General features: G+C 44.8%; 1 protein-coding gene across 1 annotated transcript in view; it reads right to left on the reverse strand.

Annotated features, from left to right (window-relative positions):
- Positions 1–1,019: 1,019 nt before the first annotated feature.
- The window catches only part of MICOS13 (mitochondrial contact site and cristae organizing system subunit 13), a 71,338-nt gene continuing 56,179 nt past the window's right edge, over positions 1,020–16,178 (reverse strand). Inside the window, exons 3-4 of the mRNA XM_063914437.1 lie at positions 8,490–8,541; positions 1,020–1,173 (exon numbers count right to left, since the gene is read on the reverse strand). Coding sequence (XP_063770507.1) covers positions 1,076–1,173; positions 8,490–8,541 — 150 coding nt within the window. The 3' untranslated portion in view covers positions 1,020–1,075. The remainder of the gene's footprint in view (positions 1,174–8,489; positions 8,542–16,178) is intronic.

A 16,178-nucleotide genomic window follows, 5' to 3' on the forward strand; every position in this document is an offset into this window, starting at 1 on the left:
TTTCTATTTTGCTTAAACTATCTATAGTATGATGCAGAATTAAAAGTCAAATGTATGAGAGGGATAAATAGATTTGGAGTTCAAAACAACATTTCTAGTAAGGTTTCCAATCTCAAGGACAGGCAATGTTTTAAGCGTCACTTTATTTAATGCAGGTGTATCCAATTGATTAAAACAGTAATTATCCCACATATTGTCCTTGAGGAAAGGATATGGAAAAAGCTTTCTGTGTGCTGTATACAGAGAGCACTTGGACAACCTTGACCACAAGCAAAAGTTTATGACGTATCACAGAGACAGGGGATACTGAAAATGACTTCATGTTTTTAATTTAAGTAAAGGTTAGATTGAATTCAGGCTGCGTAGTTTTCTGTTTTTCTATAATCTATTTGCACTTAGCTTTTATACTTATTTTAGAATGTGCAAAACATGCCCTAACAGGAGGGTGACGTGGGGGAGCTACCCTGGGTCTTTAAGAACATGACCTTCATTGACTTTGGTGTTGCATTGAAACATAGAAAAAATACAGGTTGAAGTCAATTGTTTTTGAGTGCATTTAAGTCATGCGCACACGACTGGCTATATTCAACTGTCGCAGGCACCCTTTATCGCACTTGTTGCACCCAAATGCACTGGGATTAGACACATAAAGTGGCTGAACTGATGCAAAGTATTGAAGGATAGTTTGACGCCCAAAAGCCTGACTTTTTGTAAGTTTCTCCTCGGTAGGATGCAATTGGAAATAATGGGTGCCTACAGTATTCGCACCAATCGGCACAAAAAACTGAACAGCTCCTGACACCTTAGACAGGAGATGTGGGTGCCTAAAAATAATTGAATTCCTCCATAGAGCCTTACGAACTATATAAATAAAAAATGTCCTCCAGATCAGCAAACCGACAGTATAGAAGAGCCCTATCATTATACATTAGATACTACTAGATGTAGAGAGATTCATGGACATAAATATCATGCTAAATGTATTTTATTTGAAGTTAACAAAAATAAACCCCTCAAGATAACAGTAAATGCATAAATAACGTTTATTTTTAATTTTTGTTTCTGTACACCGGAGTTATTTCACCAAATCCTTTACATATTTCCAGCTCTCTGCCGTGTATTCACAAGCTTTGGTTGGGGCAGAGGAGAGAGCAGACACAGACTTCTGTACACCTACAAAGGAGAACACAGAGTTGAAAAGGAAGGCTTCTTGTGACAGCCTTAGCACATTGTGATAACTAAGGATACTGCTTTAATGTATGGATTCCACTTGGAAAAAGAAGGGAGAGTAAAACAGTAGGAAAATAATAAGAATTTACTTACCGATAATTCTATTTCTCGGAGTCCGTAGTGGATGCTGGGGTTCCTGAAAGGACCATGGGGAATAGCGGCTCCGCAGGAGACAGGGCACAAAAAGTAAAGCTTTAGGATCAGGTGGTGTGCACTGGCTCCTCCCCCTATGACCCTCCTCCAAGCCTCAGTTAGGATACTGTGCCCGGACGAGCGTACACAATAAGGAAGGATTTTGAATCCCGGGTAAGACTCATACCAGCCACACCAATCACACTGTACAACCTGTGATCTGAACCCAGTTAACAGTATGATAACAGCGGAGCCTCTGAAAAGATGGCTCACAACAATAATAACCCGATTTTTGTAACTATGTACAAGTATTGCAGATAATCCGCACTTGGGATGGGCGCCCAGCATCCACTACGGACTCCGAGAAATAGAATTATCGGTAAGTAAATTCTTATTTTCTCTATCGTCCTAGTGGATGCTGGGGTTCCTGAAAGGACCATGGGGATTATACCAAAGCTCCCAAACGGGCGGGAGAGTGCGGATGACTCTGCAGCACCGAATGAGAGAACTCCAGGTCCTCCTTAGCCAGGGTATCAAATTTGTAGGATTTTACAAACGTGTTTGCCCCTGACTAAGTAGCCGCTCGGCAAAGTTGTAAAGCCGAGACCCCTCGGGCAGCCGCCCAAGATGAGCCCACCTTCCTTGTGGAATGGGCATTTACATATTTTGGCTGTGGCAGGCCTGCCACAGAATGTGCAAGCTGAATTGTATTACACATCCAACTAGCAATAGTCTGCTTAGAAGCAAGAGCACCCAGTTTGTTGGGTGCATACAGGATAACAGCAAGTCAGTTTTCCTGACTCCAGCCGTTCTGGAACCTATATTTTCAGGGCCCTGACAACATCTAGCAACTTGGAGTCCTCCAAGTCCCTAGTAGGCGCAAGGCACCACAATAAGCTGGTTCAGGTGAAACACTGACACCACCTTAGGGAGAGAACTGGGGACGAGTCCGCAGCTCTGCCCTGTCCGAATGGACAAACAGATATGGGCTTTTTTGAGAAAAAAAAAAACCACCAATTTGACACTCGCCTGGCCCAGGCCAGGGCCAAGAGCATGGTCACTTTTCATGTGAGATGCTTCAAATCCACAGATTTGACTGGTTTTAAACCAATGTGATTTGAGGAATCCCAGAACTACGTTGAGATCCCACAGTGCCACTGGAGGCACAAAAGGGGGTTGTATATGCAATACTCCCTTGACAAACTTCTGGACTTCAGGAACTGAAGCCAATTCTTTCTGGAAGAAAATCGACAGGGCCGAAATTTGAACCTTAATGGACCCCAATTTGAGGCCCATAGACACTCCTGTTTGCAGGAAATGCAGGAATCGACCGAGTTGAAATTTCTTCGTGGGGCCTTCCTGGCCTCACACCACGCAACATATTTTCGCCACATGTGGTGATAATGTTGTGCGGTCACCTCCTTCCTGGCTTTGACCAGGGTAGGAATGACCTCTTCCGGAATGCCTTTTTCCCTTAGGATCCGGCGTTCCACCGCCATGCCGTCAAACGCAGCTGCGGTAAGTCTTGGAACAGACATGGTACTTGCTGAAGCAAGTCCCTTCTTAGCGGCAGAGGCCATAAGTCCTCTGTGAGCATCTCTTGAAGTTCCGGGTACCAAGTCCTTCTTGGCCAATCCGGAGCCATGAGTATAGTTCTTACTCCTCTACGTCTTATAATTCTCAGTACCTTAGGTATGAGAAGCAGAGGAGGGAACACATACACCGACTGGTACACCCACGGTGTTACCAGAACGTCCCCAGCTATTGCCTGAGGGTCTCTTGACCTGGCGCAATACCTGTCCCGTTTTTTGTTCAGACGGGACGCCATCATGTCCACCTTTGGTATTTCCCAACGGTTCACAATCATGTGGAAAAACTTCCCGATGAAGTTTCCACTCTCCCGGGTGGAGGTCGTGCCTGCTGAGGAAGTCTGCTTCCCAGTTTCCATTCCCGGAATGAAACACTGCTGACAGTGCTATCACATGATTTTCCGCCCAGCGAAAAGTCCTTGCAGTTTTTGCCATTGCCCTCCTGCTTCTTGTGCCGCCCTGTCTGTTTACGTGGGCGACTGCCGTGATGTTTTTCCCACTGGATCAATACCGGCTGACCTTGAAGCAGAGGTCTTGCTAAGCTTAGAGCATTATAAAATTACCCTTAGCTCCAGTATATTTATGTGGAGAAAAATCTCCAGACTTGATCACACTCCCTGGAAATTTTTTCCTTGTGTGACTGCTCCCCAGCCTCTCGGGCTGGCCTCCGTGGTCACCAGCATCCAATCCTGAATGCCGAATCTGCGGCCCTCTAGAAGATGAGCACTCTGTAACCACCACAGGAGAGACACCCTTGTCCTTGGATATAGGGTTATCCGCTGATGCATCTGAAGATGCGATCCGGACCATTTGTCCAGCAGATCCCACTGAAAAGTTCTTGCGTGAAATCTGCGGAATGGAATTGCTTCGTATGAAGCCACCATTTTTACCAGGACCCTTGTGCGATGATGCAGACACTTTTCCTGGTTTTAGGAGGTTCCTGACTAGCTCGGATAACTCCCTGGCTTTCTCTTCCGGGAGAAACACCTTTTTCTGGACTGTGTCCAGAATCATCCCTAGGCACAGCAGACGTGTCGTCGGGATCAGCTGCGATTTTGGAATATTTAGAATCCACCCGTGCTGTTGTAGCAGTATCCGAGATAGTGCTACTCCGACCTCCAACTGTTCCCTGGACTTTGCCCTTATCAGGAGATCGTCCAAGTAAGGGATAATTAAGACGCCTTTTCTTCGAAGAAGAATCATCATTTCGGCCATTACCTTGGTAAAGACCCGGGGTGCCGTGGACAATCCAAACGGCAGCGTCTGAAACTGATAGTGACAGTTCTGTACCACGAACCTGAAGTACCCTTAGTGAGAAGGGCAAATTTGGGACATGGAGGTAAGCATCCCTGATGTCCCGGGACACTATATAGTCCCCTTCTTCCTGGTTCGTTATCACTGCTCTGAGTGACTCCATCTTGATTTGAACCTTTGTAAGTGTTCAAATTTTTTAGATTTAGAATAGATCTCACCTAGCCTTCTGGCTTCAGTACCACAATATAGTGTGGAATAATACCCCTTTCCTTGTTGTAGGAGGGGTAATTTGATTATCACCTGCTGGGAATACAGCTTGTGAATTGTTTCCCATACTGCCTCCTTGTCGGAGGGAGACCTTGGTAAAGCAGACTTCAGGAGCCTGCGAGGGGGAAACGTCTCGACATTCCAATCTGTACCCCTGGGATACTACTTGTAGGATCCAGGGGTCCTGTACGGTCCCAGCGTCATGCTGAGAGCTTGGCAGAAGCGGTGGAAGGCTTCTGTTCCTGGGAATGGGCTGCCTGCTGCAGTCTTCTTCCCTTTCCTCTATCCCTGGGCAGATATGACTCTTATAGGGACGAAAGGACTGAGGCTGAAAAGACGGTGTCTTTTTCTGCAGAGATGTGACTTAGGGTAAAAACGGTGGATTTTCCAGCAGTTGCCGTGGCCACCAGGTCCGATGGACCGACCCCAAATAACTCCTCTTCCTTTATACGGCAATACACCTTTGTGCCGTTTGGAATCTGCATCACCTGACCACTGTCGTGTCCATAAACATCTTCTGGCAGATATGGACATCGCACTTACTCTTGATGCCAGAGTGCAAATATCCCTCTGTGCATCTCGTATATATAGAAATGCATCCTTTAAATGCTCTATAGTCAATAAAATACTGTCCCTGTCAAGGGTATCAATATTTTTAGTCAGGGAATCCGACCAAGCCACCCCAGCTCTGCACATCCAGGCTGAGGCGATCGCTGGTCGCAGTATAACACCAGTATGTGTGTATATACTTTTTATGATATTTTCCAGCCTCCTGTCAGCTGGCTCCTTGAGGACGGCCCTATCTATAGACGGTACCGCCACTTGTTTTGATAAGCGTGTGAGCGCCTTATCCACCCTAAGGGGTGTTTCCCACCGCGCCCTAACTTCTGGCGGGAAAGGGTATACCGCCAATAATTTTCTATCGGGGGGAACCCACGCATCATCACACACTTCATTTAATTTATCTGATTCAGGAAAAACTACAGGTAGTTTTTTCACATCCCACATAATACCCTCTTTTGTGGTACTTGTAGTATCAGAAATATGTAACACCTCCTTCATTGCCCTTAACAAGTAACGTGTGGCCCTAAAGGGAAATACGTTTGTTTCTTCACCGTCGACACTGAAATCAGTGTCCGTGTCTGTGTCTGTCGACCGACTGAGGTAAAAGGACGTTTTAACGCCCCTGACGGTGTTTGAGACGCCTGGACAGGTACTAATTTGTTGCCAGCCGTCTCATGTCGCCAACCGACCTTGCAGCGTGTTGACATTATCACGTAATTCCATAAATAAGCCATCCATTCCGGTGTCGACTCCCTAGAGAGTGACATCACCATTACAGGCAATTTGCTCCGTCTCCTCACCAACATCGTCCTCATACATGTCGACACACACGTACCGACATATAGCACACACACACAGGGAATGCTCTGATAGAGGACAGGACCCCACTAGCCCCTTGGGGAGACAGAGGGAGAGTTTGCCAGCACACACCAAAGCGCTATATTTTACAGGGATAGCCTTATAATAAGTGCTCCCTTATAGCTGCTTTTATAAAATCACAATTTCGCCAAATTTTGCCCCCCCTCTCTTGATTTAACCCTGTTTCTGTAGTGCAGTGCAGGGGAGAGCCTGGGAGCCTTCCTGACCAGCGGAACTGTGTGAGGAAATGGCGCTGTGTGCTGAGGAGATAGGCCCCGCCCCCTTTTCGGCGGGCTCGTCTCCCGCTTAAAAATGGATTCTGGCAGGGGTTAAATATCTCCATATAGCCCCGGAGGCTATATGTGAGGTATTTTTTTGCCAAAAAAAGGATTTTCATTGCTGCCCAGGGCGCCCCCCCCCCCAGCGCCCTGCACCCTCAGTGACTGCCGTGTGAAGTGTGCTGAGAGCAATGGCGCACAGCTGCAGTGCTGTGCGCTACCTTAAGAAGACTGAGGAGTCTTCTGCCGCCGATTCTGGACCTTCTTCTCTTTTCAGCATCTGCAAGGGGGCCGGCGGCGAGGCTCCGGTGACCATCCAGGCTGTACCTGTGATCGTCCCTCTGGAGCTAATGTCCAGTAGCCAAAGAAGCCAATCCATCCTGCACGCAGGTGAGTTCACTTCTTCTCCCCTAAGTCCCTCGATGCAGTGATCCTGTTGCCAGCAGGACTCACTGTAAAATAAAAAACCTAAGCTAAACTTTTCTAAGCAGCTCTTTAGGAGAGCCACCTAGATTGCACCCTTCTCGGCCGGGCACAAAAACCTAACTGAGGCTTGGAGGAGGGTCATAGGGGGAGGAGCCAGTGCACACCACCTGATCCTAAAGCTTTACTTTTTGTGCCCTGTCTCCTGCGGAGCCGCTATTCCCCATGGTCCTTTCAGGAACCCCAGCATCCACTAGGACGATAGAGAAATATATCTTTGTAAAGAGGAATGTAACTTAGCAATGTGGAAAGAGAAAAGTCCTTGTGTTTTTTTATTTAGTGATCTCTCATTATCATAATTTACAGCACAATCCAAAATGTGGTAAAAAAAGGAGTCCATGTTAAATATGAATACAAACATACTGATCACATTAGGCTGTTTTAGCAGGGTGCCACGCCAGATTTTTATAGGGCAAAATGTGCTCAGCCCCTGTAGCGTGCACTGCTGAAACAGCCTGCCCGCTGCCACATGAATAGATGCTGTGCACATCTACTCACATTAAAGGGAGAGCTTGGGGGCAAGCCCAGCCAGCATGCCCCCATTAGTGACGTTGAGGGTGCCGGACTGACCCCAATAGTGACGCTGGTGGGGCCGTGCCCCCTTTTCAAACGCACTACCACCGCAACCACTGTGCCCTGCCTGCATCCTAGCGAGAACACTAAAACAGATATACCTAATTGAGAAGACCGAATACTAACTACTTCCAATCTAAAAAAAGAAAGGCAGTGGATAAGCCTCCCCATGTTTCTAGCAATGTATTCTGGGTTTCAGAAAGGATCTCTGTATGGGATTTGAAATGGTGAATGTAAAAGTTCTTTCCATATGCTGAGGAGCTCTAAAAACTCCACTTGGCATGCTATGTCAGCACAGGGCATACTCTGAAACCCTTGGGCTGATTCAGAGTTACACGAAGGTCTCTTTTGTTGACAGATCTTGCAATTTTGCGTACTGCGAATGCGCCAAGCAAACACAACTATAGGTGATTCAAAATGGTACATCTCTCAGTAATTCTATACTTGCAGCTGAAGGGATGTACTGGGTGACAATGATGTGTCGCACATACAGTAGGCTGTGCTCCGAGGGCATGTTATGGATGTAGAAATCTGTCTGGTTTCAGATGACCACTTGCACCAGGTACAGAGTTTTCACAACTGCGTGCTGATACTGTATGATGGCAGCTTAAGCATACGGATGGAAGGAGGCAGTAGGGCCAGATGGATCACTGTAACTCTGGATATAGGGAAGACCACAACTACAGATGTATCTAAGCTTCTCTTGGCTGAAGCTAGACGCGCCTGCGACTAGTTCTCTGCGGTGTGCAAGCACGTTTAGCGGGCGCTTACCTATATTTGCACCCACGATCCATAGATTTTACATTATACAATCACAGCTGTGAATAGTAGCAGCTGGGCGCAATTAGTTGGACCCGCAATGCGTGCACTCATACATACGCATCGCGGGTAAGCTAAGTCCAGCTACATCTGTACTTCCGTGCGAGCATTGTGGCGACACATGCATGCAACTCTGATTCGGTCTCCTTGTGAGAATAATATTGACTGAAAATATTGCCATGTTAATGTCCTAGGCTGAATCCAATGCTCAATGAACTAAGTGGCTTTTTTTGGAAACTTAAAACGCAACCGTAGTTTTTATTATTTTTCTGAAATTAAAAAAAGACACAGAAAATAGAAGTTGGAATGGAAAAGTGTTTGTAATAATGGAGAAAGAAGAAATCATCCACATCCCAAATATGTATATACTAGAGTAGTGTTTGCCTTATATGACCATTAAGGAATTACAGTAACTCTATAAAATCAACAATAAAATATTTACCCCAGTTCCAAGACTCGCAAAGGGAAAAGTCAAATTTTGGAGGAGACGGAAGCTGTAACAGAAAATACACACATTCAAAAGGTGGTTTTTAGCTTTACATGTAGAATATGTGGGTAAAAACAAAGAGAAGAAAACTCAAACGTTACATCCATAAAAAAGTGTTGTATGTGTGCAACACACTATTAACCTCCCTTATGCAATTATGTGTTCCTGTAAAGTTGCACAATTTATGCAAATTATTTAAATGACATGTAAACACAGCATAGTTTAGTGTATAGTTGGTTTTTACGCTTTTTTGAACAAGATCACAAATGCCTTCAACTGTGTTAATTTACTGTGCTTTATAAAATATTTTTAGTGTAAATAATAATATTTTGCTCTAAATAAAGTTTACATTGTTACAATATTACAGCTGAAATATGTTTCCCAAACTTTTGTAAATCACGGAGCCCTATAGAGTATCAGAATTTTTTTCACGGCACCCCTAGGCCAAAAGTTTCCTATTGAGAAACTTAGAAATAAATATGAAATGAAGTAAATTGTGTTTATGTCATCCTTAGGTTCAACTGTGTGGTGAGGGACAAGATCTGCTTATGTTTTGACACATTTTATGATTGCCCGCCACCAGCACTGGTTTTGCCTATTACATTCACCATAAATAATTTGAATTAGTCCTGGACCACCAATCCAAGGCACCCCTGCAAGAGCTTCACGGCACCCCAGGGTGCCACGGCACACAGTTTGGGAACCACTGGCTTAGTCAATGTATTTGAAGTTATGACCACAGTAGTTTTTCTCCATGCATTTTAAATCCTGTCACTAAAGCGGACCACACAAGCAACGATATGGCAGTTTAGTACATACGTAATCAGAGACATCTGATCATTCAGTTTTCAGCCGAACATACAAATTTCGAATAGCACAGTGCTTCAGATTGAATAGTGAATTCTCTTTCAGCTAATTCACTAATCGGTTCAAATAATTAAGTTTGATAGGTTGAAAGGCTCAAAGATAAAGGTAATCTTCAGTTAACATGGTCAAAAATTATCAAACTGGCCGATGCATTAAAATGTTGCAAAAAAAAAAAAAAAAAAATTGCGGTCTGCTTAGGTCATAGTGTTCATTCTAGCACCCAGCACCTGTCACAACCTGCCCAGTTCTTCTTTCTTGCCTGGGGTGTTGCTCTCTGCTCTGGTGCTTCTAGCACACTCTGGTCTGTATCCCAGCAGTATTGCCCTGATCAGTGTTCAACACACGGTAAATGTAGCTTAAATGGATCAGTCAAGAAATGCATTAGTACTTTTTCAAACACTTTGCACCCCAATATATGTGTAGAGCTTGACTGCTTATTGTGGAAAATTCACTTCTTAGTCTTCAGTAATATTGTAAAAGATTTACTCAAGCTATAAAAAATGTGCATGTTGTATACAATATTAAACTCACACCAAAGTAAAAAAAAATCCTTTCACCATAGGAGCACCCTATTTATTATGTTTCACTTTTATTGTTTTTACCTAAAATACTGTTCAATAAATTTTAATGTATGTTTTAAACTTTATTTATCTGTCCAATCTGGCTGGTTGGAATGAAAACCTGGTCATGGATGAGAGCAAGTGGCAATTGACCATTCGCTGCTAAAAGCCGTAAAACTGACAAAAAGGACGTTCAGACAAACTGGTTAAATCAAATGGATCTAACCAATTTGTCTGATTGACCATTTTTGTCTGTTTTCCAGTGTTTGGGAGCAAATGGTAATTGTCATTTGCACTCATTCATTACCAGATTTTCATTCCAACCAGCCAGATTGGACAAATAAATCTTTAGATGTATGGCCATCTTATGTATGAGTAAGCAGGTGTTTGACTGCTTGGCTTATATGAGTCGAAGAGCATTTAAAAGTATGAAGAGGTCTAGTAAGAAAAGCACTTCTCATATTGCAATCATAATCTACTAAAACAAGTGTCTTCTTTCTCCATTCACACAATTGTAACCTGAAGTATATCTGTCACTAGACTGCTCGGAAACCAACCGCAAGAAAAGAAAAAGACCTACCTCAACCATACACAGCAAAACAACTAACACTCCACTCAGAGCTCTAAGGCATTGAGAAGGTAAGTGCGATCTTTTTATGGCATCTCTGACTACCCATATAAGTAATTTTGCAGGAAGAGAAAGGCTGTGCACTCACCTGGAATGTGAGTGATGACTCCCTAAATGAATATCCTCTATCACAATCAGTTCATTTGAAAAATGTTCCATGCTGAAAAATGAAATCTTATTTTTCCACTTAGAGCCTAATCAAAACATCGCAAGGATCACCTGAGATCTGTCAACCTCCCATTAGAAGACTCAAGCTTTTATACCCTGCAAACTGTATCATATAGGCTAGCAATACATGCACTTCACCGTAAAAACATATGCAAATGGGAAAAGTTACATCCAGACATAACAAAACAGATTTGCACGCTTTAGGTGGCCCACAGTGATTACTATTCTTTGGACACACTACACTGCAGGTGAATGCAGCAGAAATGACATATGCCAATATGTATGGACTCTTAAGCTCATTTTTAGCTGCCATACTTTCTTTACGAATGTATAAAAAAAATGTACACTGAACTGGAATGCTACTCTCTCAGTTTAAAGTGGAAATCTACAAATATGATATCTCCTATTGGAAACAAAACTAATTTCCTTCAGTAAAGGCCATTAAACTAACGGTATACGGTTTTGAAGTCCTTAAAAGTGTTTTTTTTTTTAAAACCAAGAAAGAAATAGCTAATACAACTACATAGCAAAGTATTTTGGCAGCTTAAAATACCTGACATACATTGAATCACAAAGGAGGCCCCTCATACTAAGCACAATTGATCAGCACACCACTGAAGGCAGTTTGAGAAAGACTATCCAACAGATTAAAGTGAATTGCACTGAAGAGAAAAACTTACAGTGAGGTAGTTCAGATGTACACAACCAAGAATGTATGAGAATCGATACCTTTTCGGGTGCCACGATTTTTAAGAAATGTAATATATTCTATTGAAATAACATTTTGGGTACCATAATAAAGGCATACTGAAACTTTGGGGCACAGCTAAACAAAAAAAGGTTTAAGTACCACTGAAGTGGCTTATGCTATACAACAGGCCTGGCCAACCTGTGGCTCTACAGCTGTTGTGCAACTACAGGTCCCAGCATGCCTTGCCACAGTTTTGCTGTTAGGGAATGCTGTGATCTGGAGTTTCACAAAAGCAGGAAAGCCACAGGTTGGCCAGTCTTACTATATAGGGGTATAGTCAAATGATGTTGGATCTTTTCCGGCGGAAAGGATCCGACATCTGAGTATTCAATGACTAAGTATGTTACTGTGTGTGTGTGTGTGTGTGTGTGTGTGTGTGTGTGTGTGTGTGTGTGTGTGTGTGTGTGTGTGTGTGTGTGTGTGTGTGTACGCATGGAGAAAGCGTAGCTGTGAGCGGAATACAATGGATGAGCTCGGACCCCATTGATAGTCCCCAGCTGCCCAGGCAGCAGCCAGAGAGGAACAGGTGGGGAGGTAAGCAGGCAGTGTTGGGGTGGGGGGCTGCAGCGGGGACAGACCTGTGATCCAGCACACAGCTGCCCTAGTATCCTATGCACGGAGAAGTGGCGGCGGCACAGGCTGCAGCAGGGCATACAGTAGCCCAGACACGAGTGTGGGTGGTTGGGTCCTTGGTTGAACAGCCATAACTTGTCACGTTTGGCCGAGTCGGTGAATACTCAGATGTCGGATCCTTTCCGTCTGAAAGGATCCAACATCAATTGAATATACCCCTATTTGTTGAAGGGATTTTCTGAGTCTGAAAAACACAAAACTTAAAACAAGAAACAAAAACAATAGGCTAAGTAAATGCTTGCAGCAATCGATGACCTGGGTTTTAAAAAGCTTCTTCACATCACACTTTTACAATTTTACATGCAGGTTAATCAAAAAGTGCTACACTTCAAGTAAAGTCAAATGCTCTCAAGGGATCAAATGCTCTCAAGGAGCAGACAGACACGTGAGGCTCAGAAAGAAAAACTTAACATCAGTGACATGTTCAGCCATGTAACTGTGTGAATAGATATGCTTAGTTACTTTGGTAAGCCTGATGCTCAATAAAAAGTGTGATTGGTCTCATGAGTTTTGTATTTCATCTACTTTTACATTTTACATATAGCACTACTATTTTCTGTGATTAGTTTTTTACTTGAATGTAATGGGCCCTACACACTGATAGATCCGCCGCCGAGCTGCCCAACGGCGGATACGACCGAAGGGCGACCCGGCGGCGGGGGGACAGTGACGGGGGGAGTGAAGTTTCTTCACTCCCCCATCACCCGGGTCCATAGCAGTACAGGCAAATATGGACGATCTCGTCCATATTGGCACCAACGATGAACGAGCGCAGGGCCGCGCATCGTTCATCGTTGGTGCTTCCACACTGAAAGATATGAATGGTATCTCGTTCATTAATGAACGAGATCGTTCATATCTTTCAGTATTGTCTGACAGTGTGTAGGGCCCTTAACATCTCTGTGACTCTCAAAATAGTTGATGTTCACTTAGTAAAGGGTGTGACCACTATTAGATCACAGATCATAACACATTGTCTAGAGACCAGCAGAATGATGGGCAGTGACTACTTTATGAGTGGAATATTGGGAAATCTGGCAATCAAAAAATAGGATTTTAATTACCTACCGGTAAATCCTTTTCTCTTACGTCCTAGAGGATACTGGGGTCCACATTAGTACCATGGGGATGTACCAAAGCTCCCAAACCGGGTGGGAGAGTGCTGATTTTCCTGCAGAACTTATTGACCAAACTGAAGGTCCTCAGAGGTCAAAGTATCAAACTTATAGAACTTCGCAAACGTGTTCGATCCTGACCAAGTAGCTGCTCGGCAGAGCTGTAAAGCCGAGACACCCCGGGCAGCCGCCCAGGAAGAACTCACTGACCTAGTAGATTGGGCCTGTACTTTAGGAACCGGCAATCCTGCCAATGAATAAGCCTGCTGGATAGTAAGCCTAATCCAGCGAGCAATAGACTGCTTTGAAGCAGGACACCCAATTTTCTTGGGATCATAGAGAACAAACAATGAGTCAGATTTTCCGTGACAAGCTGTCCACTTCACGTAGATCCTCAAAGCCCTCACAACTTCCAGGGAGTTTGAGGTAGCAGAGGTGTCAGTAAGCACCGGAACCACAATAGGTTGGTTGATGAAATGCAGACATCACCTTAGGAAGAAATTGATGACGAGTTCTGAGTTCAGCTCTATCCTCATGAAAAACCAAATAGGGGCTTTTGTGAGACAACGCTCCCAGTTCGGACACACGCCTTGCGGAAGCCAAGGCCAACAGTGTAACAGTCTTCCACGTAAGAAACTTAACGTCAACCTCCTGTAAAGGTTCAAACCAGTCCGATTGTAGAAACTGCAACACCACGTTAAGATCCCAAGCGAGGCACAAAGGGCGATTGGATGTGCAGAACACCCTTCAAGAATGTCTGAACCTCAGGGAGGGAAGCCAATTGTTTCTGGAAGAAAATGGACAAGGCCGAAATCTGGACTTCAAGTAGCCCAAATGTAGGCCCACATCCACACCCGACTGTAGAAAAAAAAGAAAACGTCCCAGTTGAAATTCCACAGCAGGAAATTTCCTGTTTTCACACCACGAGACATATTTTTTCGAAATACGGTGGTAATGTTTAGACGTTACCCCTTTCCTAGCTTGGATCAGGGATGGAATAACCTTGTTCGGAATGCCTTTCCGGGCTAAAATCTGACGTTCAACTTCCATGCCGTCAAACGTAACCGCGGTAAGTCTTGATAGACGAACGGCCCCTGTTGCAGAAGATCCTCTCGCAGAGGTAGAGGCCACGGGTCCTCCTGGAGCATCTCCAGTAGATCCGCGTACCAGGCCCTTCTCGGACAATCTGGAGCAATGAGAAGCGCTTGAACCTTTTCCCTTTTTATTCTCTTGAGAATTCTTGGGATTAGTGGAAGAGGTGGGAACACGTAAACCATCTGGTAAACCCATGAAGACACCAGAGCGTCCACCGCCACTGCTTGTGGGTCCCTTGACCTGGAAAAATAGCACTTTAGCTTCTTGTTGAGAGAGGCCATCATGTCTATCTGTGGAATTCCCCACTGACTTGTTAAGGACTCGAACACCTGCGGGTGAAGGCCTCACTCTCCTGGATGGAGGTCGTGTCTGCTGAGGAAGTCCGCTTCCCAGTTGTCTATTCTCGGAATGAAGATTGCCGACAGCGCCACCGCGTGTCTTTCTGCCTAGAGGAGATTTTTTGTCACCTCTGACATTGCAGCTCTGCTCTTCGTTCCGCTCAGTCGGTTTAAGTACGTTACGGCCATCACATTGTCCGACTGAACCTGAATGGCTTGATCTAGAAGAAGATGCAATGCTTGTAAAAATAAGATTTTACTCACCGGTAAATCTATTTCTCGTAGTCCGTAGTGGATGCTGGGAACTCCGAAAGGACCATGGGGAATAGCGGCTCCGCAGGAGTCTGGGCACAACTAAAAGAAAGCTTTTAGACTACCTGGTGTGCACTGGCTCCTCCCACCATGACCCTCCTCCAAGCCTCAGTTAGGATACTGTGCCCGGAAGAGCTGACACAATAAGGAAGGATTTTTGAATCCCGGGTAAGACTCATACCAGCCACACCAATCACACCGTATAACACGTGATACCATATCCAGTTAACAGTATGAAACATAACTGAGCCTCTCAACAGATGGCTCATAACAATAACCCGTTAGTGAACAATAACTATGTACAATTATTGCAGACAATCCGCACTTGGGACGGGCGCCCAGCATCCACTACGGACTACGAGAAATAGATTTACCGGTGAGTAAAATCTTATTTTCTCTAACGTCCTAGTGGATGCTGGGAACTCCGAAAGGACCATGGGGATTATACCAAAGCTCCCAAACAGGCGGGAGAGTGCGGATGACTCTGCAGCACCGAATGAGAGAACTCAAGGTCCCCCTCAGCCAGGGTATCAAATTTGTAGAATTTAGCAAACGTGTTTGCCCCTGTCCAAGTAGCAGCTCGGCAAAGTTGTAAAGCCGAGACCCCTCGGGCAGCCGCCCAAGATGAGCCCACCTTCCTTGTAGAATGGGCTTTAACTGATTTAGGACGCGGCAGTCCAACCGCAGAATGCGCCAGCTGAATTGTGCTACAAATCCAGCGAGCAATAGTCTGCTTAGAAGCAGGAGCACCCAGTTTGTTGGGTGCATACAGGATAAATAGCGAGTCAGTTTTCCTGACTCCAGCCGTCCTGGAAACAAATTTTCAAGGCCCTGACTACGTCCAGCAACTTGGAATCCTCCAAGTCGCTAGTAGCCGCAGGCACTACAATAGGTTGGTTCAAGTGAAAAGCTGATACCACCTTAGGGAGAAACTGGGGACGAGTCCTCAATTCTGCCCTATCCATATGGAAAATCAGATAAGGGCTTTTAAATGACAAAGCCGCCAATTCTGATACACGCCTGGCCGAAGCCAAGGCCAACAACATGACCACTTTCCACGTGAGATATTTTAGATCCACGGTCTTTAGTGGCTCAAACCAATGTGATTTTAGGAAATTCAACACCACGTTGAGATCCCAGGGTGCCACTGGAGGCACAAAAGGGGGCTGAATATGCA

The sequence above is a fragment of the Pseudophryne corroboree genome, chromosome 1 (genome assembly GCF_028390025.1).
Source record: "Pseudophryne corroboree isolate aPseCor3 chromosome 1, aPseCor3.hap2, whole genome shotgun sequence".
In the NCBI taxonomy this organism is placed as follows: domain Eukaryota; kingdom Metazoa; phylum Chordata; class Amphibia; order Anura; family Myobatrachidae; genus Pseudophryne; species Pseudophryne corroboree.